General features: G+C 55.3%; 1 protein-coding gene across 2 annotated transcripts in view; it reads left to right on the plus strand.

The window, feature by feature from the left end:
* The window catches only part of ZC3H7B (zinc finger CCCH-type containing 7B), a 59,838-nt gene that overhangs the window by 17,944 nt on the left and 21,564 nt on the right, over positions 1-20,330 (plus strand). Inside the window, exons 2-8 of one of the 2 annotated variants that reach the window (XM_031005513.3) lie at positions 979-1,037; positions 7,592-7,625; positions 7,749-7,946; positions 9,020-9,178; positions 11,820-11,900; positions 13,966-14,022; positions 20,080-20,122. In XM_031005513.3, the coding sequence (XP_030861373.1) occupies positions 985-1,037; positions 7,592-7,625; positions 7,749-7,946; positions 9,020-9,178; positions 11,820-11,900; positions 13,966-14,022; positions 20,080-20,122 (625 nt within the window). In that variant the 5' untranslated portion in view covers positions 979-984. The remainder of the gene's footprint in view (positions 1-978; positions 1,038-7,591; positions 7,626-7,748; positions 7,947-9,019; positions 9,179-11,819; positions 11,901-13,965; positions 14,023-20,079; positions 20,123-20,330) is intronic. The other variant, XM_063705008.1, reaches the window with a different exon arrangement.

Below are 20,330 nucleotides of genomic sequence, written 5' to 3' on the forward strand. Positions count from 1 at the left end.
GTGATGTATTTATTGTCGTGTGCCTCTCCACTAGAACATATGCTCTAAAAGAAAGCCTTTGTTGGCTGAGCACAGTGGCTAACGCCTGTAATCCTAGCACTCTGGGGGGCCAAAGCAGGTGGATCACCTGAGGTCAGGAGTTTGAAACCAGCCTGGCCAACATAATGAAACCCTGTCTCTACTAAAAATATGAAAATTAGCTGGGTGCGTGGTAGTGCATGCCTGGATTCCCAGCTACTCCAGAGGCTGAGGCAGGAGAATCGCTTAAACCCAGGAGGTGGAGGTTGCAGTGAGCTGAGATTGCACCACTGCACTCCAGTCTGGGCAATAGAGCGAGACTCCATCTCAAAAAAAAAAAAAAGAACAAAAGGGGGGCCGGGCATAGTGACTCATGCCTGTCATCCCCGCACCTTGGGAGGCTGAGGCAGATGAATTACCTGAGGTCAGGTGTTCGAGACCAGCCTGGCCAACATGACGAAACCTCGTCTCTACTAAAAATACAAAAATTAGCTGGGCATGATGGTGGGCTCCTGTAATCCCAGCTACTCGGGAGGCTGAGGCAAGAGGATCACGTGAACCCAGGAAACGGAGGTTGCAGTGAGCCGAGATGGCGCCATTGCACTCCAGCCTGGGTAACAGGGGAGACTCTGTATCCAAAAAAAAAAAAAAAAAGAGTTTTCCCTTGAACTTGAGGGTGTCCATACGGTATTGTAGCTCAAGCCTGTGTGGGAAAGGGCAGGTGCCCTCTATGCCCCCTTGTCCCTTGAGGGTACCACACAATCTAGGAGTCCAGGGGGCCATGGGTGTGGAGGACACCGGCCTGAGGGTGGTCATCGCCCTCAGGGACACGCCTCCCGACATGGGGAAGGGAATGAGAGTGGGAGTGAGAGCACCCAATCACAGGACCCACGAAGTGGTAGTGGCTGACGGCAGCCTGGCTCTTGCTGACTGACTGATGGACTGTGCTCTCTTCCCCAGAGACTGATGGAGAGGCAGAAACGGAAGGCGGACATCGAGAAAGGGCTGCAGTTCATTCAGTAAGCCTGCATGCGGCAGGGGCTGGACGGCTGGGTGGGCAAGGGTGGGTTCTCTGAGAGCCACGCCCTCCCAGCGCTCCCTTTTCTTGCTGCTGAGCCTTTGCTGCCAAGGCTCCTGTGTGCGCTGGGGTGCGGGCAGGTGGGAGGGGCCAGGAAGGGGCTGGTGTGGCTGTGCGTGAACTCCACATGCACACATGCTCCCTGGCCCAGGTTACCCTTCAGTCTTGTCCAGTAGGTAATTCTGCCCTCACCCTTCACATTTGCACTCCCTGTTAATTCTCTTGCATGACTGCACGAGTTTTCTGATAAATCAATGGTCCCTCTGTTACAGTCTCAGTCTCCGTGCTGAGACCTTCACATCTGTGTCTTCTTTGAGACAGAATCTCTCCTTGTTGCCCTGGCTGGAGTGAATGGTGCTCCTGACCTCCTGGACTCAAGCAATCCTGCCTCCACCTCCCATGTAGCTGGGACCATAGGTGCACACCACCATAGCGAGCTAATTTTTTTTTTTTTTTGAGACAGAGTCTTGCCCTGTTGCCTAGGCTGGAGTGCAGTGACATGATCTCGGCCTACTGCAACTTCTGCCTCCTGGGTTCAAGCGATTCTCCTGCCTCAGCCTCTCGAGTAGCTGGGATTTCAGGTGTGTGCCACCATGCCTGGCTAATTTTTGTATTTTTAGTAGAGATGGGGTTTTGCCATGTTGGCCAGGCTGCCTTGAACTCCTGGCCTCAGGTGATCCACCCACCTCGGCCTCCCAAAGTGCTGGGATTACAGGCGTGAGCCACCGCACTAGGCCATTTTTAAAATTTTTTTGTAGAGACGTGGTCTTGCTATGTTGCCCAGGCTGGTCTCAAACTCCTGGGCTCAAGTGATCCTCCTGCCTCAGCCTCCCAAAGTGCTGGGATTACAGACATGAGCCACTGTGCCTGGCCAATCCATCATCTTTTTAATCTTCACAACAGCCCAGTAAAGTAGGTAGCCTTATTTCCATTTTGCAGATGAGAAAGTTGAGACTCACAGAGGTTAAGCAACTTGTTTAAGGTCATGGAGCTATTGAGGAATAGCATTCTAGCCCAAGCCTGGTTGACCACAAAACTCAAAACTCACATTCTTCCTATTGTATGCCTCTGAGCACCCACACGCCACACTTTTTTTTTGTTTGTTTGTTTTTGAGATGGAGTCTCACTCTTGTCCAGGCTGGAATGCAGTGGTGCGATCTCGGCTCACTGCAACCTCCACCTCCCAGGTTCAAGCGATTCTCCTGCCTCAGCCTCCTGAGTAGCTGGGATTATAGGCGCCTGCTACCACACTCAGCTAATTTTCGTATTTTTAGTAGAGACGGGGTTTCACCATGTTGGTCAGGTTGGTCTCGAACTCCTGACCTCGTGATCTGCCCTCCTCGGCCTCCCAAAGTGCTGGGATTATAGGTGTGAGCCACCGCATCCAGCCCGACACTTGTTTTTGTTTTATTTCTCTTTTTTTTACACACAAAATATTTTGAGTAACCTTTTTCTCTTATTACTTTTTTTTTTTTGTATTTTTTTTTTTTATTGATCATTCTTGGGTGTTTCTCACAGAGGGGGATTTGGCAGGGTCATAGGACAACAGTGGAGGGAAGGTCAGCAGATAAACAGGTGAACAAAGGTCTCTGGTTTTCCTAGGCAGAGGGCTCTGCAGCCTTCTGCAGTGTTTGTGTCCCTGGGTACTTGAGATTAGGGAGTGGTGATGACTCTTAACGAGCATGCTGCCTTCAAGCATCTGGTTAACAAAGCACATCTTGCACCGCCCTTAATCCATTTAACCCTGAGTGGACACAGCACATGTTTCAGAGAGCACAGGGTTGGGGGTAAGGTCACAAATCAACAGGATCCCAAGGCAGAAGAATTTTTCTTAGTACAGAACAAAATGAAAAGTTTCCCATGTCTACTTCTTTCTACACAGACACAGCAACCATCCGATTTCTCAATCTTTTCCCCACCTTTGCCCCCTTTCTATTCCACAAAACCGCCATTGTCATCATGGCCCGTTCTCAATGAGCTGTTGGGTACATCTCCCAGACGGGGTGGCCGCCGGGCAGAGGGGCTCCTCATTTCCCAGTAGGGGCGGCCGGGCAGAGGCGCCCCTCACCTCTCGGACGGGGCGGCTGGCCGGGCGGGGGGCTGACCCCCCCACCTCCCTCCCGGACGGGGCGGCTGGCTGGGCAGAGGGGCTCCTCACTTCCCAGAGGGGCGGCCGGGCGGAGGCGCCCCTCACCTCCCGGTTGGGGCGGCTGGCCAGGTGGGGGGCTGACCCCCCAACCTCCGTCTCGGACGGGGCGGCTGGCCGGGCGGGGGGCTGAACCCCCACCTCCCTCCCGGATGGGGCAGCTGGCTGGGCAGAGGGGCTCCTCACTTCCCAGTAGGGGCGGACGGGCGGAGGCGCCCCTCACCTCCCGGACGGGGTGGCTGGCCGGGTGGGGGACTGACCCCCCAACCTCCCTCCCGGACGGGTCGGCTGGCCGGGCGAGGGGCTGACCCCCCCACCTCCCTCCCGGACGGGGCGGCTGGCCGGGCGGGAGGCTGACCCCCCAACCTCCCTCCCGGACGGGGCGGCTGGCCGTGCAGAGGGGCTCCTCACTTCCCAGTAGGGGCGGCTGGGCAGAGGCGCCCCTCACCTCCCGGACAGGGCGGCTGGCTGGGCGGGGGGCTGACCCCCCCACCTCCCTCCCGGATGGGGTGGCTGCCAGGCGGAGACGCTCCTCACTTCCCAGACGGGGTGACTGCCAGGCAGAGGGGCTCCTCACTTCTCAGATGGGGCAGTTGCCAGGCAGAGGGTCTCCTCACTTCTCAGACGGGGCGGCCGGGCAGAGACCCTCCTCACCTCCCAGACGGGGTCGCAGCCGGGCAGAGGCGCTCCTCACATCCCAGACGGGGCGGTGGGGCAGAGACGCTCCTCACTTCCTAGATGGGATGGCAGCCGGGAAGAGGCGCTCCTCACTTCCTAGATGGGATGGTGGCCGGGCAGAGACGCTCCTCACTTTCCAGACTGGGCAGCCAGGCAGAGGGGCTCCTCACGTCCCAGACGATGGGCGGCCAGGCGGAGACGCTCCTCACTTCCCAGACGGGGTGGCGGCCGGGCAGAGGCTGCACTCTCGGCACTTTGGGAGGCCAAGGCAGGCGGCTGGGAGGTGGAGGTTGTAGCGAGCCGAGATCACGCCACTGCAGTCCAGCCTGGGCACCATTGAGCACTGAGTGAACCAGACTCCATCTGCAATCCCGGCACCTCGGGAGGCCGAGGCTGGCGGATCACTCGCGGTTAGGAGCTGGAGACCAGCCCGGCCAACACAGCGAAGCCCCGTCTCCACCAAAAAAATACGAAAACCAGTCAGGCGTGGCGGCACGCGCCTGCAATCGCAGGCACTCGGCAGGCTGAGGCAGGAGAATCAAGCAGGGAGGCTGCAGTGAGCCGAGATGGCAGCAGTACAGTCCAGCTTCGGCTCGGCATCAGAGGGAGACCGTGGAAAGAGAGGGAGACCGTGGGGAGAGGGAGAGGGAGGGGGAAGGGGAGGGATAGGGAGAGGGAGAGCTCTCTTATTGCTCTTAAAGAGATCCTCAGAGGCATAATTATCACAACACTAATGAAACGTGGGCATCGTGGCCTCTCACTTGCACGAGCCCCTTCCGAGGCCCTGGAAGGCATGCAGCCTTGCAATCCTGTGTTCATTATTTTGTGTTCTTTTTCTTAAATAGGGCTCCCCGTAAAACTGGAATTCGCCTCTATGTTCCCTTATATACTCCCCACTTTTGTTCTCTCACACAGACCAGTAAAACACTCTTTGCCTTTTCTGTTCTTTGTGATGGGGTCTCCCTGTGTTGCCCAGGCAGGTCTCAATCTCCTGGGCTCAAGCAGTTTTCCTACCTCAGCCTCCCACGTAGCTGGGATTGCAGGCGCGTGCCGCTGTGCCCAGCATACTCCCTTGCCTTTTCTCACCCGTGTCACCGCAGACTGGGTCCCTTTTCACACGCCCTCGGTATCCATGCTGCTCTCACAGAGCGAGTGTTCATATTGACACAACACATTCTCCTTCCTCAGCGCACAACGCAGTCACTTTTCCTGGCCGCTTCTGGAGGGTGTCCTGCGCTGGGCTGATTTGATTAGGGGTTTTGGGTGCATCTAGAGCATGGCCCCAAGTTCAGCACCCCTTCCCTGGGCTGTTGTCCAACCCCACCTTGCTGCCATGGCTGGGAGTTTGCAAACCCTCCTCAGACTTGGTCATCAGAGCGGCTGCTAGCACATCTCTCTTCATGGGCGGCAGGTCCTCTCCCATTTTGGGGAGCGAGGGTTTGATTTTGGGGAATTGGGAAGTGTTGCAATTTATTCAGAGGCCAGTCTGGTGAACAAGGTGACTCCGGCCACTGCTGTCTTCCATAAGAAGAGTTCTGCGTCCCCAGCCTTAGTCACTGATGTCTGTAGAGCTGGATTCCCAGCCCAGTTCTCCCATTTCCCCTACGGGGTCATTGTGAAGGTTAAGGGACCAGGTGGTGCTTGGGGTAAATGTTCACTCTCGTCCCCTCCTTCTCCTTTCCAAAGGGGAGTTCTAGGAAGGCCCAGCTACAAGGCAGCCTCCCCGAAGCCATCTGTTGGCCTCCTAAGGCTTTGCAGGAAGCACAGTGGGACTCACTGCTTTTCACATCAGTCCCGGTATTTTTGCCCCACTCCTCCTACGCTGTGTTGGTGCACGTGTGCCTCATGTGCTTAGCATGCCCTGAGAGCCCTAAGTGAATTGGGACAGGTGAGTTGGCCCTAGCTTGCAGAGGACCTTAAGATGTCTACGGCCGGGCGCGGTGGCTCACGCCTGTAATCCCAGCACTTTGGGAGGCCAAGGCGGGCAGATCACGAGGTCAGGAGATCCTGACCATCCTGGCTAACACGGTGAAACCCCGTCTCTACTAAAAATACAAAAAATTAGCCGGGCGTGGTGGCGGGCGCTTGTAGTCCCAGCTACTCTGGAGGCTGAGGCAGGAGAATGGCGTGAACCCGGGAGGTGGAGGTTGCAGTGAGCCGAGATTAGGCCACTGCACTCCAGCCTGGGCGACACAGCGAGACTCTGTCTGGAAAAAAAAAAAGATGTCTTAGGACCGCAGGTAGAGTTGATGCTGGAAGAGGGTAGGCTGGAGGCAGGAGGCCTCCAGTGATGGGGTCCTTGGTGGGGGCAACAGAGGGGACAGACACTGCAGCAGTATGGGGAGGGAGGGCAGGGCTGGGGCCCAGACAGTGGGGAGGCAAGTGAGAGGTGGGCTGGTGAGCCCCGATGTCACAACTGGGGACACCTTCCACACGCACGTGCATACACAGCCCTCCCGGCGTTGTGCCTCTGCCCACCTCTCACGCACTAGCCTAGGCCGCTCTTTCCTGCCCAGGTGCTGGCAGCATCTCCAGGCAACGGAAAGATCTCCCCAGCCCTGCATCCGATGCCTTCCTGCCAAGCAGCCTTGGGCGAGTCCTTGCGCCACTCTGAGCGTCTGTTTTTCCCTCTGTGGAATGAAGGACTAGGAGACAAAGCCCAGCTTCCCTTCCAGCCTGGCCATTGAGCCCATTGGAGAGATGAACCTCAGTTCTCCTGGGCTGATGCCCTCTTTCATACTGAGGGAGCATTAGCCACAGGAGGGAGCAGGTGCCCAGACCCCACCTAGAATGATTTGTTGAGTCCAGCATGAGGGGCTGACAGGCTCAGTGAAGACCTGGCATTGGCTGGGGCATGTGTTATGTGGGATTCGGCAGGGGAGGGGCCTGAGATGGACTCCCGGTGCCTCAGTGTCTGTGGACCTGTGGTCTCGGATTTGGTTTGATGGGGCGTGGTCCTTCCCAAGGCCTGTTCTAGGTGTTAATTCCCTGACAACGCTCATACTTCCTGCCTTTTCCCTGGCACTCCTGCTGCAGCAGCCCCTACACCATCCTCTCCTCCTGGCCTTGAGCTGCAGCTGGAGCCTTCCCCCGCTCTGCCTTGGCCAGAGTCTGATTTTCCTGTTGTCCTTTTCCAGTCCTGGGGGCCTCCTAGGCCCAAGTGTGGCTCCTCCCTCCTTCCTCTCATGTAACTGAGAAAGGGCTTATCCGCCTGCTTTCCTTTAGGAGAGGGCTGGTTTTTTCAGCAGAGGATGGCTGGTTTTTTCAGCAGCAGGGGCTGGGGCTAGGTCCAGGGCCAGAGGTAGAGCTGGAACTGGGCTGGGCTAGGACTGGCTTGGGGCTGGGGCTGGCTGGGTTGGGGCTGGAGCTGGGGCTGTGGCTGGAAGTGGGGCTGGAACTGGGGTCAGGCCGGAGGTGGGGCTGGGATCAGTCTGCTCTTTCTCAACACCTGTACCTGGCAAAACCTGGCTGTCTGGCCCCAAGGAACATGCAGGTCCTTCCATCAGAACTGGAAGGCCTGCATGGTAATGATTTAGGGGAAGAAAACCGCAGTCTGTTCACCCTAGTCCACAAGGTGATGGCTGAGGTCTGAGTTGGAGGAGTAGCTCTGGACCTCCATGAAGCTGGGACCGCCGGGCTCACCCAGGCCTCGTGTTTTCTTTTCCTGATAGGTCGACACTACCCCTAAAGCAAGAAGAATATGAGGTGAGTGTCAGCTGCCAGGCTGAGCAAAGGTGAAGGGCGGAGATGTGCAGGGGAGAGGCGTGGGCCCGGTGCCAGAGCTGGGGCCAGAGGTCATGAGCCCCCTACACACCTTGCCCCCAACAGGCCTTTCTGCTCAAGCTGGTGCAGAATCTGTTTGCTGAGGGCAATGATCTGTTCCGGGAGAAGGACTATAAGCAGGCTCTGGTGCAGTACATGGAAGGGCTGAACGTGGCCGACTACGCTGCCTCCGACCAGGTGGCCCTACCCCGGGAGCTGCTGTGCAAGCTGCATGTCAATAGGGCCGCCTGCTACTTCACCATGGTGAGCCTGGCACCTTCTTTTCTCTCCTCCTCCGCTGCCCTGATACCCTGGATGCCCAGTCGAGCCAGGCCCATACACCAGTGAGCCTGTAGACCAGGGCCAGGCTCCTCCCAGCCTGCTTTCAGAATTTCATTGTCTGTTCTCGTGGCTCTTAATCTCAACTGTACAACATGCTCAGCTGGAGAGCTTTTAAAAGTACGGATGCATAATAAAAAGTTTTTTAAAAAAATGATACTGATGCCCTAGCCCTAGCCCTGCCCTAGATGAAGTAAGTTAGAATCTTGGGGTGACCCTGGGCCTTGGTGGGAGTCTGACTTCTCCTGCTCCTCCCTCCCGGCCCCACTGTTCCTCCCAGAGCCTCGGCCTCCTCACTGTTCCTCCCATAGCCTCGGCCTCCTCACTGTTCCTCCCATAGCCTCGGCCTCCTCACTGTTCCTCCCATAGCCTCGGCCTCCTGTTTCTTTGCGGACTTCAGTGCCTTCATCCTCCCGCTCCTCTCCTCCTTAGAGCTGCAGCCTCCTCCTCTTCCCTGTCCTGTGCACCCACTGACTCAGGTTCATGAGATCCTGTGGGAGGCTCTGCTGCAGGCTCTCTAGAGGACCCCATGACACCTCTGCCATCCAGCGAACTCTTCTGGATAAATGGCTCCCGGATGCCTCAGGGTTAACCCTTGTACACTCTGCACACAGAGCTGCCTTCATGGTCTCACTGCCTCTTAGAGATGCCATTGTTACTCTCAGCCCATCATGTTCCCAACCAAAGGCAGAGATGGAAATAGACGTGCTTGAGTGGCCGGGCTCATGGTTGTAGATCTTCAGGCCCTTCCCTGCAGTATCCTGCCCATGCCCACTGCAGCCCCATCAGCTGGACACACAGACACCCTTGATCAGAGGCTGGACACCAGAGTGCTTCCTTCTCTCCTGGAGCCTCGAGCCCTGTCCCTGACCCAAGACTTCAGCTCCTCTGTCTCTGCCAGGAAGGGAAGCTGGTGTTCCTTCCTAGGCAGGGGCAGGAGGCCTGGGGGAGGGAGGGTAACAGGTGTTGACCAGTGACCACATGCTCCTCTCCGGCAGGGCCTGTATGAGAAGGCGCTGGAGGACAGCGAGAAGGCGCTGGGTCTGGACAGCGAGAGTATCCGGGCATTGTTCCGCAAGGCACGCGCTCTCAATGAACTGGGACGCCACAAGGAGGCCTACGAGTGCAGCAGCCGGTGTTCCCTCGCCCTGCCCCACGTGAGTGTGGCTCTGCAGCCACGCCGGTGCCTGCTCAGAGGCCAGGCTTCTGACCTTCTGGCCCTCACTTGGGCCCAGCCACCACATCCTTCTGTGTCTCAGCTTCCTCCCCTGTGACATGGCCTTGCAGATCCTGATGTTAACACTAGCTCCCATTCTCTGAGCGCTGACTGGGTGCCAGGCACTGCTAGGATGCATTGTGTGTATTAACTCACCTAATACTGGCAATAACCCTAAGAGGCAGATACTGTGATTATTCTCATTTTAAAGATGATGAGGCCAGACACAGTGGCTCACACCTGTAATCTCAGCACTTTGGGAGGCTGAGGCAGGCGGATCACCTGAGGTCAGGAGTTTGAGACCAGCCTGGCCAACATGGCAAAACCCCATCTCTACAAAAAATACAAAATTTAGCCGGGCATGGTGGCGTGTGCCTGTTTTGCTAATTCTGTTTAGTTCACAATTAAGACCCTTTCTTGGCCAGACACAGTGGCTCATGCCTGTAATCCCAGCACTGTGGAAGGCCAAGGTGGGAGGATCACTTGAGCTCAGGAGTTTGCAACCAGCCTGAGCAACATAGCAAGACCCTGTTTCAACAAAAAATTAAAAAAAAATTAGCTGGGCATGATGGCACGCACCTGAGATCCCAGCTACTCAGGAGGCTGAGGTGGGAGGATCACTTGAGCCCAGAAGGTGGAGGTTGCAGTGAGCTGTGATTGCACCATTGCACTTCAGCCTGAGTTTGACAAAGCAAGAGCTTGTCTATTAAAAAAAAAAAAAGCCTTTCTTTATGACCATGGTCCCCTGACCCATATAGCATTTTAGAGTGTCCACAACAGATCCACACCTAGGTCTCACTGGTACTTACTCATGAGGAGGACAGAGCAGCTTTCATCTGCACCACAGGGGATAGAAAGGAGCCGGGACCCAGTTAGGGTTAGTAAATGGCCAGGGAAAGTAACTAAGGGCTCCTGGCTCTGCTTTAGGGAACTTTCTCTTTTCCCAATTTTTGTTGGGCAAATACTGACCGAGCTCCTGCTCCATGCTGGGCACTGGGGACCAGAGATGACTCCGACCCAGGCCCTGGCCTCCAGGAGGTTGTCAGTGAGGTAGGAGGTAGACACGTGCACAGATGTCACAGTGTCTTCCTTGCCCTTTTGTGCCTGGACCCCAGTTGGTAGCCACCTGTTTCTTTGTTCACTGACTGTTCTCCCCCTTTAGATTGGAATCTCCATGAGGCCTGGGCCCATCTGCCCTGTTCGCTGGGGTATCCTTAGCCCCTCACTCTTGCTTGGCACGTAGTGCATGTTCTGTATTACAGCCTTGGAAGGGAAGGAAGGATGGTTGCTGTTTAGTGATCACTAAGTGTGGTCCAGGCACTGTTACAAGCTTTCTATGCCCTGTCTCCTTGGAGCCTTACAACCCTGTGCCTCATGTATGTATCGTCACTTGCTGGGGGTTGCAGGAGATTGTTTGGCGATAGAAACAAGTTGTAGAACTATATAATGTGACCTCATTCCTGTTTAAAAAAAGAAAGAGATGGCTGGGCACAGTGGCTCACGCCTGTAATCCCAACACTTTGGGAGGCCGAGGCGGGTGAATCACTTGAGGTCAGGAGTTCAAGACCAGCCTGGCCAACATGGTGAAACCCTGTCTCTACTAAAATACGAAAAAAAAATTAGCTGGGCATGGTGGCACATGCCTGTAGTCCCAGCTACGCGAAGGCTGAGGCAGGAGAATCTCTTGAACCCAGGAGGCAAAGGTTGTAGTGAGCTGAGATCGCGCCACTGCACTCCAGCCTGGGTGACTGAGCAAGACTCCATCTCAAAAAAACAAAAAGAAAGAGACAATCCCCAAATCCCCACAAAACAAAAGTAAGCATTTTTTTTTTTTTTTTGAGACAGGTTCTTGCTCTGTCGTCCAGGCTGGAGTGCAGCGGCGCAGTCTTGGCTCACTGCAACCACTGCCTCCTGAGTTCAAGCGATTCTCCTGCCTCAGCCTCCCAGGTAGCTGGTATTATAGGCACCCACCACCATGCCTGGCTAATTTTTCTATTTTTAGTAGAGATGGGGTTTCACCGTGTTGGCCAGGCTGGTCTTGAACTCCTGACCTCAGGTGATCCACCCACCTCTGCCTCCCAAAGTGCTGGGATTACAGGCATGAGCCACCGTGCCCAGCCAGAAGTAAGCATTCTTTATAGGTCTGCATGCATGCATTCCTAGAAAAGAGCCCTAAGGAAACACATCAGCCCAGCAGAGTGTGATTCCCTCCTGGAGAAGCCTAGGGTGAAGGGGGAGATCAGGGAGCACTTGCTGTCCCTGTAACATTCTTCCCTTCTACAATGACATTGTCACTTTTGCTGAATTTTAGAAATAAAAAGATCATATTAAAATAGAAACAAAATGATTCATTTCCATCCCCAAATAAAAGGAAAAACAGAAGCATGGGATGGTGGTCCTGGTGCCACCACTCACTAGCTGTGTGACTTGGACAAGCCAGGGACACCTCCTGGGGCCTCACTTTCTCATCTATAACATGGGGTGACCATGACCTCCCTCCATAGGGCTGCACAGGTGTCCAGGAGCACAGCTTTGTGAGCCCGGGCAGACTGACCCACCGCCCTGTGTCTTGTCCTCTGCAGGATGAAAGCGTGACTCAGCTTGGTCAGGAGCTGGCCCAGAAACTGGGGCTGCGAGTTCGCAAGGCATATAAGAGGCCCCAGGTAGGTGGACTCGGGACCCTGGGAGGGTCGGTGTGGACGTGAGGAGGTCTGAAGGGAGGGACCAAGCTCCGTGGGGAAGGTGGGTGAGGGTGGCCAGGGCTAGGTTAGGACAGAGGGGAGCGACAGCAGATGATCTTCCTTGTCTGTTGGCTGAAAGCCCTGGAACCTTTTGGAAAAGGAGAGAGCAGCCACCACTTCTAGCTCACTTTAGACTCCAACTGTTGAAAACCACTCCCTCCCCTGTGCTGGCTGACTTTAATCACCTGGAGGTGGCCTGAGTTGACACTGGCGTCCTTCAGCATTATGTTCTCAACACCCATATGGTGCAAATTTGAAGTGTTGGTATCTGTTTGGCTGGTTCAGATCCACATAGATTCATTTGGTACCTGCCGAGGGCCAGGAGGCTGCACATGGGAAACTCGTGACTCAAGTCTCTGCTGTGACCTTGAGCAAGTTAGTTCATCTCTTTCCACCTTGGTATCCTCATCTGGAAGATGGAGATAATTTATGCCCACCCCAAAGGGCTCATGGGAGGATTAAAAAGAGAGAATGGATGGGCTGGACGCAGTGCCTCATGCCTGTAATCCCAGCACGTTGGGAGGCCAAGTCGGGCAGATCACCTGAGGTCAGGAGTTTGAGACCAGCTGATCAACATGGAGAAACCCCATCTCTACTAAAAATACAAAAATTAGCTGGGGGTGGTGGCACATGCCTGTAATCCCAGCTACTCGGGAGGCTGAGGCAGGAGAATCACTTTTTTTTTTTTTTTTTTTGGGACGGAGTCTCGCTCTGTCACCCAGGCTGTAGTGCTAGAGTGCAGTGGCGCGATCTCAGCTCACTGCAAGCTCCGCCTCCCGGGTTCACGCCATTCTCCTGCCTCGGCCTCTCCGAGTAGCTGGGATTACAGACACCTGCCACCACGCCCGGCTAATTTTTTATATTTTTAGTAGAGATGGGGTTTCACCGTGGTCTCGATCTCCTGACCTCGTGATCCGCCCGCCTCAGCCTCCCAAAGTGCTGGGATTACAAGCGTGAGCCACTGCGCCCAGCCGAGAATCACTTGAACCCGGGAGGCGGAGGTTGCGGTGAGCCGAGATCGCACCATTGTACTCCAGCCTGGGCAATGAGCGAAATTCTGTCTCAAAAAAAATAAATAAATAAAAGGCCGGGCGTGGTGGCTCATGCCTGTAATCCCAGCACTTTGGGAGGCCGAGGTGGGAGGATCACGAGGTCAGGAGATCGAGACCAGACCATCCTGGCTAACGCGGTGAAAGCCTGTCTCTACTAAAAATACAAAAAAATTAGCAGGGTGTGGTAGCGAGCGCCTGTAGTCCCAGCTACTCTGAAGGCTGAGGCAGGAGAATGGTGTGAACCCAGGAGGCGGAACTTGCAGTGAGCAGAGATCGTGCCACTGCACTCCAGCCTGGGCAACAGAGCGAGACTCCGCCTAAAAAAAAAAAAAAAAAAGAGAGAGAGCAAATGAGCCGGGTGCAGTGGTTCATGCCTATAATCGTAGTACTTTGGGAGGCCGAGGTGGGCAGGTTGCTTGAGCTCAGGAGTTCAAGACCAGCCTGGGCAACATGGCGAAACCGTATCTCTACAAAAAGTACAAAAATTAGCCTGGTGTGGTGGTGCATGCCTGTAGTCTCAGCTACTTGGGAGGCTGAGGTGGGAGGATCACATGAACCCCAGAGGTCAAGGCTGCAGAGAGCCGAGATTGCATCCAGCCTAGGGGACAAAGTGAGACTCTGTCTCAGAAAAAATTTAAAAATTAACAAATAAAAAAATAGAACGTTTGAGATGGTGCCTACCATGGTGCCTGACACACAGTAGAGGTGTGCAGGGAGGTCCTCTGCCCAGGTCAAGGTTGGAAGAAGAAAACCCCAGAATCTGACCCAGAGAGACAGAGCAGTTGATTTCCGGCAGGCCTGGGGACAGGGACTCTCAGGGGGCGCTGCAGACCCCAGCTGCCTGTGTCAGGGCCTCTTTGCTGCCCCAGCTAAGGGGACCTCGAGCATCTTTTCAGAATCTTTACCTCTGCCCACCTCTCTCCAATCTCTGGCAGGAATTGGAAACCTTTTCTCTGCTCAGTAACGGCACTGCGGCTGGCGTGGCAGATCAGGTAGGATCGGGGCTGAACCAACCTGTCTCAGTTTATCCATTATGAGAGGTTTGGATTCACCCTCTCCGGGTATAAATGACCTCAGGCAGTGGGTCCAGGGGCCTCCGCCTCCCTAGGAGGTACCTCCCGTGTCCACGGGGGCAGGATGTGGGGACAGGCCATGGCTGCTGTTGGCAGAGAGTGGTCATTGCCGGGGAGCCGCCGGGGGCAGCCTCACTCTTGAACCCTGGCCAGGACACAGTCTGGGCAGCCTGGTCCCACACGCCTTCCTTCTGCCTCCTGCCCCACATTTCCTGCTGTGTTGCCTTTTTTCTCACCAGCCTTTCTGCAGGTTCAGGCCCCTGGGCCTCACATGTCTTCCTCTTCCCCACCCTGCCTTTCTCTGTCTCTTCGCTTTTCAAAGCCCAGCTCAAGGGCATGCACCTGCCGAAACCCATCCTGCTCTCCCTGGCTCAGTGACTCTGCTTGGGAGGGGCAGCCGAGACTGAGGACTCTAACAAGGAAGAGCCCAGCTGGGCCCTGCAGCCTTGGGCAGGTCCTTCAGTTTCTGCATTCTGAAATGCGGACCATCCCTCAACGGGAACAAGGGAGGAAAGTGCTTGATAACCCGGCACAGAGGACCCAGCAGGAAATGCAGTGGGCAGTCACTGCGGATAGCTGCTGTGCTGTCCTGAGTTAGGGACTCCTCCCAAGGGCCAAGACACTTGTGCACCCCAGTCAGGCCTGGCTCATCCCAGGGGGGTGAGGCAGGGCCTGGCACACGACTGAGACCCCTGCCCGCTGCTCAGGTAGACTTTGAGGCTTTCTGGAAAGTGAGAGATGGGCTATAAGAGCACTGATGGAGCCTGGGGTCCTGCCACCTTGTACGTTAAGGGAAACTGAGGCACAGAGTGGGGAGGGGACGGGGCCAGTGTCACACAGCGAGGCAGCAGCAGGCCTCCCTCCTCCAGAGCTTTGCAGCACTTTCTTTCATTCGTTCCATAAGGAGGCCCACAAAACACTCTGGGCCCTGGGCCTGAGAGAGCTGTGTCCTTGCCCTCAGGGACCTCCCAGCCTGCAAAGGAGGCAGTTGATGATCTGCCTTTGTAGCACTCATGGTTTATAATCAGAAATTGTAGGTCAGGCATGGTGGCTCATGCCTGTAATCCCAGCAATTTGGGAGGCCGAGGTGGGTGGTCACTTAATTTCAGGAGTTAAAGACCAGCCTGGCCAACATAGTGAAACCTCTTCCCTACTAAAAATACAAAAATTAGCCGGGCATGGTGGCATGTGCCTGTAGTTCCAGCTACTTGGGAGGCTGAGGCAGGAGAATCACTTGAACCCAGGAGGCGCAGTTTGCAGTGAGCCGAGATCGCGCCATTACACTCCAGCCTGAGAGACAGAACAAGACTCCATCTCAAAAATAAAAGAAATTATTAGGCCTGGCACATACCAGGTGCTCCAACGAGAAAACATTAAATGAATGAAAGGTGATTTGTCTAAGTTTACCCAGTATGGGCCAAGCACTGAGCTTGGGGTTGGGTATGTGATAAACAAAACAAATCTGTTTCCTGCCCTCAAAGAGCTCACAGTCTAGGATGGACATTAGGACATTAGGCAGATCATTTCTGGTTTCAAACCATGATGAGGGCTGTGAAGGCAGAGTATGGGGAGACCTGGGCCATTGCAACTGGGAGGCCTGATTTAGACAGGATTCAGTGACATTTAAGCTGAGACCGGAAGGTTGAAGAGTTAGGGGCAGGGTGTGCAGGTGAAACAGCATTCCAGACCAGGGGGAAGGTATGTGCAAAGGCCCTGAGGCCTGGAGGAGCTCAGAGTGTGGGAGGAACCAACACCAAGGCAGAGCTGGGGGTCCTGGAACAGGAGATAGAAGCCAGACCGCTTGACCCCTGGTAAGAAGCTCAGTCTTAGCATTGGGAAGGCATTGAGGGGAGGCAGCATTAATTCTATTCATTTATTCGGAAGGTATTTATTGAGCACTGCTTTGTACCCAGTGTCAGTTCAGACACTGGGAATAGAGCACCAAGGTAGTGTCTCATCACAGCAAGTGGAGCTGGGCTGGGCAGGCACAGCAGATGCTCAAAAAATATTTGTTGAATGATTGAATGACTGTGGCCAGGGGGCCACAGCAAATATGGGCTAAATGCCCAGCTCTCCAGGGCCAAGGCTGCAAAGCCCTGCTCAGTCTGCAGCCAGATGACCACAGATGGCGCCATACCTGGCACCAGGCCCCCCCCAGTCCCTGCCAGGCTGTTCACCCATCCCTGCAATCTTGCTGGGCTCCTCCTGCACATTCATAGAGGTCAGGAGGGGCATGGTTAGGGAGGGCTCTAAGAAGCCCACAGTGGAGAGGACCAGTTCAGACCCTGCCTCATGAACTCAGTTTGCCCAACATGGTACAGCACACATGTGAGCACACACATGTGCACGTGCACACACGGAGTGGCCCTAGGACACATGAGGGCAGGGTGGTGTCCCAGCCAGAGCCCCTGTCCTTCCGTGAGTTGTGCACAGACACAAGTAAATGCAGGCTGCAGGGGTCCCTGTAGGTTCTCCACCATGAGCACCATATTCATTCAGCCAGCTGGTCATTTCACATGTGCACCTGGAAGTGGGGATGGACCAGGCCGTGCCCACAGGGAGCTTCTTATGACCTAGGAGCCAGGCAGAGGCCCTGCAAGACAGTGTCTGTGCAAGAGCTGTCCCTGGCATTGTGGGGAACAAGATGCAAGGACGGCTGTGAGTTCCAGGAACAGAGAGCCCAAGGCAGCCTTGGTTGGAAAGGGCTTCAGCGAGCCAGGGAAGCAAGACTAAGAGGAAGGGAGAGCTGGAGAGGGGGAAATGGCACTCATGACCAGGAGCACAGCCTGCGCAAAGGCTAAGCAGCAAGAGAGACAGACACCCCAGATCACAAGACCAGTTCCTCCCATGGGGCTCGGAATAGCCTGGGCTCTGCAGTGGAACGTGCTTTGGATCAGATCCTGAGCACGCTCCTTATCTACGCAGGCCACTCCACCCCTCAGAGCCTTGGCTTCCTTCTCTTTCACAGGGGTCCAGTACCTGCCATTTTGTGGGGGTTATAGAATTACAATGGGTCAATGTGAAAGCTCCCAGCAGGGCGTCTGCAGGAGAGATAGAGCTCCATAGACCTTTGTTGCTAAACAGATGTCACCAGAAGGAGTGCCATGCAGAAGGGCAGGAACAGTGAGCCTGGCAGGCTGGGGTGATGGCATGGGCAGGAGGGCTGAGAAGGTGACTTTGTCCTGCGTGGCCTGGGAGCCATGGGCAGGATCTAGCAGGGAGAATCACCACTTTCCCTAGAGATGTTCATCTGGTACCTCTCTTTCCCTCAAAGACTTTATGTACTTACCATGAGGATAGCAGCTCTGTGATCCAGCGTGGCGGCCTTGGTTTGGCAGCCAATCTGTGGTGGGCAGACACTCCGGAGACTGAAGTGCACACATTTGCCACGTGCTCTATGGCAGGCTCAGGTGTGGGAAGGAGGTGCAGGGTGTCGGTGCAGGTATGGATGGGGGAGTGTACAGTTCCAGGGGACAGAGTCAGGACAGGCTCTTGGGTCAGACAGCCCTGCTCTGATCTGTGCATGGCAGCTTTCTGGGCTGACATTTCCATGCCGTGGGATGATACCTCGCAGGGCGCCTGGACCGAGGGCTAAACCCCACAGTGGGTGTGAGATGCTGGCCTGGGCTGGCGTGAGGCAGGATGCTGGATGAATCTAGCTGCTGGTCCTGTGGCTGCTGGTCCTGGGAAAGGAAGGCTAGTGGTGGAGTCTGGTCCTCCATCCGGCTCTCCGTGGGGACACAGAAAGGGCGGGGCCACCCAGGGCCTCACCAGGGAAGCAGGACTTGAGCTGGACTGTGAAGGACTCAGAGAAAAAGGGGAGGGTGTTCAGGACAGGGAAGGATGTGCCACAGCCTGGAGGTTGGAGTGTGGGAGCTGTTGAATGAAACACCAGCTCTCCCAGGCCAACTTCCAGAAACTGTGCATCTAATCAACACAGGCCGGGCACGGTGGCTCATGCCAGTAATCCCAGCACATTGGGAGGCCAAGGCGGGTGGATCATTTGAAGTCAGGAGTTTGAGATCAACCTGGCTAACATGGTGAAACCCCATCTCTACAAAAAAATTCAAAAATTAGCCGGGCGTGGTGGCTCACACCTATAATCCCAGCACTCTGGGAGGCCGAGGCGGGCGGATCACGAGGTCAGGATATCGAGACCATCCTGGCTAACACGGTGAAACCCTGTCTCTACTAAAAAATACAAAAAATTAGCCAGGCGTGGTGGCAGGCGCCTGTAGTCCCAGCTACTCTGGAGGCTGAGGCAGGAGAATGGCATGAACCCGGGAGGCGGAGCTTACAGTGAGCTGAGATCGTGCCACTGCACTCCAGCCTGGGCTACAGAGTGAGACTCCATCTCAAAAAATATATATATATATATTCAAAAATTAGCTGGGCATGGTGGCATGTGCCTGTAATCCCAGCTACTCAGGAGGCCGAGATTAGAGAATCACTTGGATGTGGGAGTCAGAGGTTGTAGTGAGCTGAGATCACACCATTGCACTCCAGCCTGGGTGACCAAACGAGACTCCATCTCAAAAAAAAAAAGTTGGGTGTGGTGGCTCAGGCCTGTAATCCCAGCACTTTGGGCGGTTGAGGGAGGTGGATCACCTAAGGTCGGGAATTCAAGACCAGCCTGACCAACATGGAGAAACCCCGTCTCTACTAAAAATACAAAAATTAGCCAGGCATGGTGGCGCATGCCTGTAATCCCAGCTACTTGGGAGGCTGAGGCAGGAGAATCGCTTGAACCTGGGAGGCAGAGGTTTCGGTAAGCCAAGATCGCACCATTGCACTCCAGCCTGGGCAATAAGAGCAAATCTCCATCTCAAAAAAGAATAAATAAAAATACAAAATAAAAATACAAAAAAGTTAGTCAGGCGTGGTGACGGGTGCCTGTAATTCCAGCTACTCGGGAGGTTGAGGCAGGAGAATTGCTTGAACCCGGGAGGTAGAGGTTGCAGTGAGCCAAGATCATGCCACTGCACTCCAGCTTAGGGAACAGAGCGAGACTCTGTCTCAAAAAAAAAAAAAACAAACCCAAAACACAAAGCACTTCCTGTGTGCCAGGCCCCGTTCTAAGCACTTCACACATAGCAAGTCATTTCATCCTGATAGCCTTCCCCAGCGGTGAGTGAAGCAGGTCCAGAGTGGATGGGGAACTTTGCCCAGGTTGTACAGCCTGCTCAGGCCCAGCTTTCCTCCAGCAGGAAGGCAGTGGGATCCCACCTGGGCTGTATGCCCTTCTCTGCTTCCTGGGGGGCCTGGGGCTACTGGGGGAGAGGAGAGCCTGGGGACTCAGGGAGGGGGCACTTTTGTCTTTGAACTGCAAGCCATCTGTGGTGCTGTGTGGGGGGCTTGCTAAGACCTTTGCCACCTTCACCGGGGTGAGGACCCTGCCCTGTGGTGGGTGGAACCAAGACTCAGAGGTTCTCTCCCTGCCCTCAACCACCCCTCCCTAGAGGGACAGCTGTGGGGATCCACTGAGCCCATGCCCCCACCTGCTGGCACCACAGGGGTGAGGACCCAGCACGTGTGAGGGCTTTTTTTTTGAGGCGGAGTCTCGCTCTGTTGCCCAGGCTGGAGTATAGTGGCATGATCTCAGCTCACTGCAACATCCACCACCTGGGTTCAAACCATTCTCCTGCCTCAGCCTCCCAAGTAGCTGGGGTTACAGGCTCCTGCCACCATGCCCGACTAATTTTTGTATTTTTAGTAGAGATGAGGTTTCACCATGTTGGCCACGCTGGTCTTGAATTTCTGACCTCAGGTGATCCGCCCACCTCGGCCTCCCCGAGTGCTGGGATTATAGGCGTGAGCCACCACGCCTGGCCGCATGTGAGGGCTTTAATCTCCTCTGGCACTCTAAGTGCTCCTCGGTGCTGGGTCAACAGCATAGTCACGTGGGGAGGGGCTGGTGCTGGGTGCTGGGATCGGGGCCTTCCCAGCCACAGCGCCATTGTGGCCCTCTCCCCACAGGGAACTTCTAATGGATTGGGGTCCATAGATGACATCGAAACAGGTAATGTCCCCGATACGAGGGAACAAGTGGAAAATGGGGCCCCGAGAGGTCAGGGGAGTCGAGCCCCCTCCCCATCCCAGCCCTGTAGATGGGAGGGCCTCCGAGGGGTTCCCCACCCTGGTACTCCCTGAGGCATGGGAGAAAACAGTGGGTTGAGAGCTACAGACCCACTCAGGGAGGGGAGGGCATCTCTAGTCTGGCAGAGAGG

Source organism: Gorilla gorilla, chromosome 23, assembly GCF_029281585.2.
Source record: "Gorilla gorilla gorilla isolate KB3781 chromosome 23, NHGRI_mGorGor1-v2.1_pri, whole genome shotgun sequence".
Classification (NCBI taxonomy): Eukaryota; Metazoa; Chordata; class Mammalia; order Primates; family Hominidae; genus Gorilla; species Gorilla gorilla.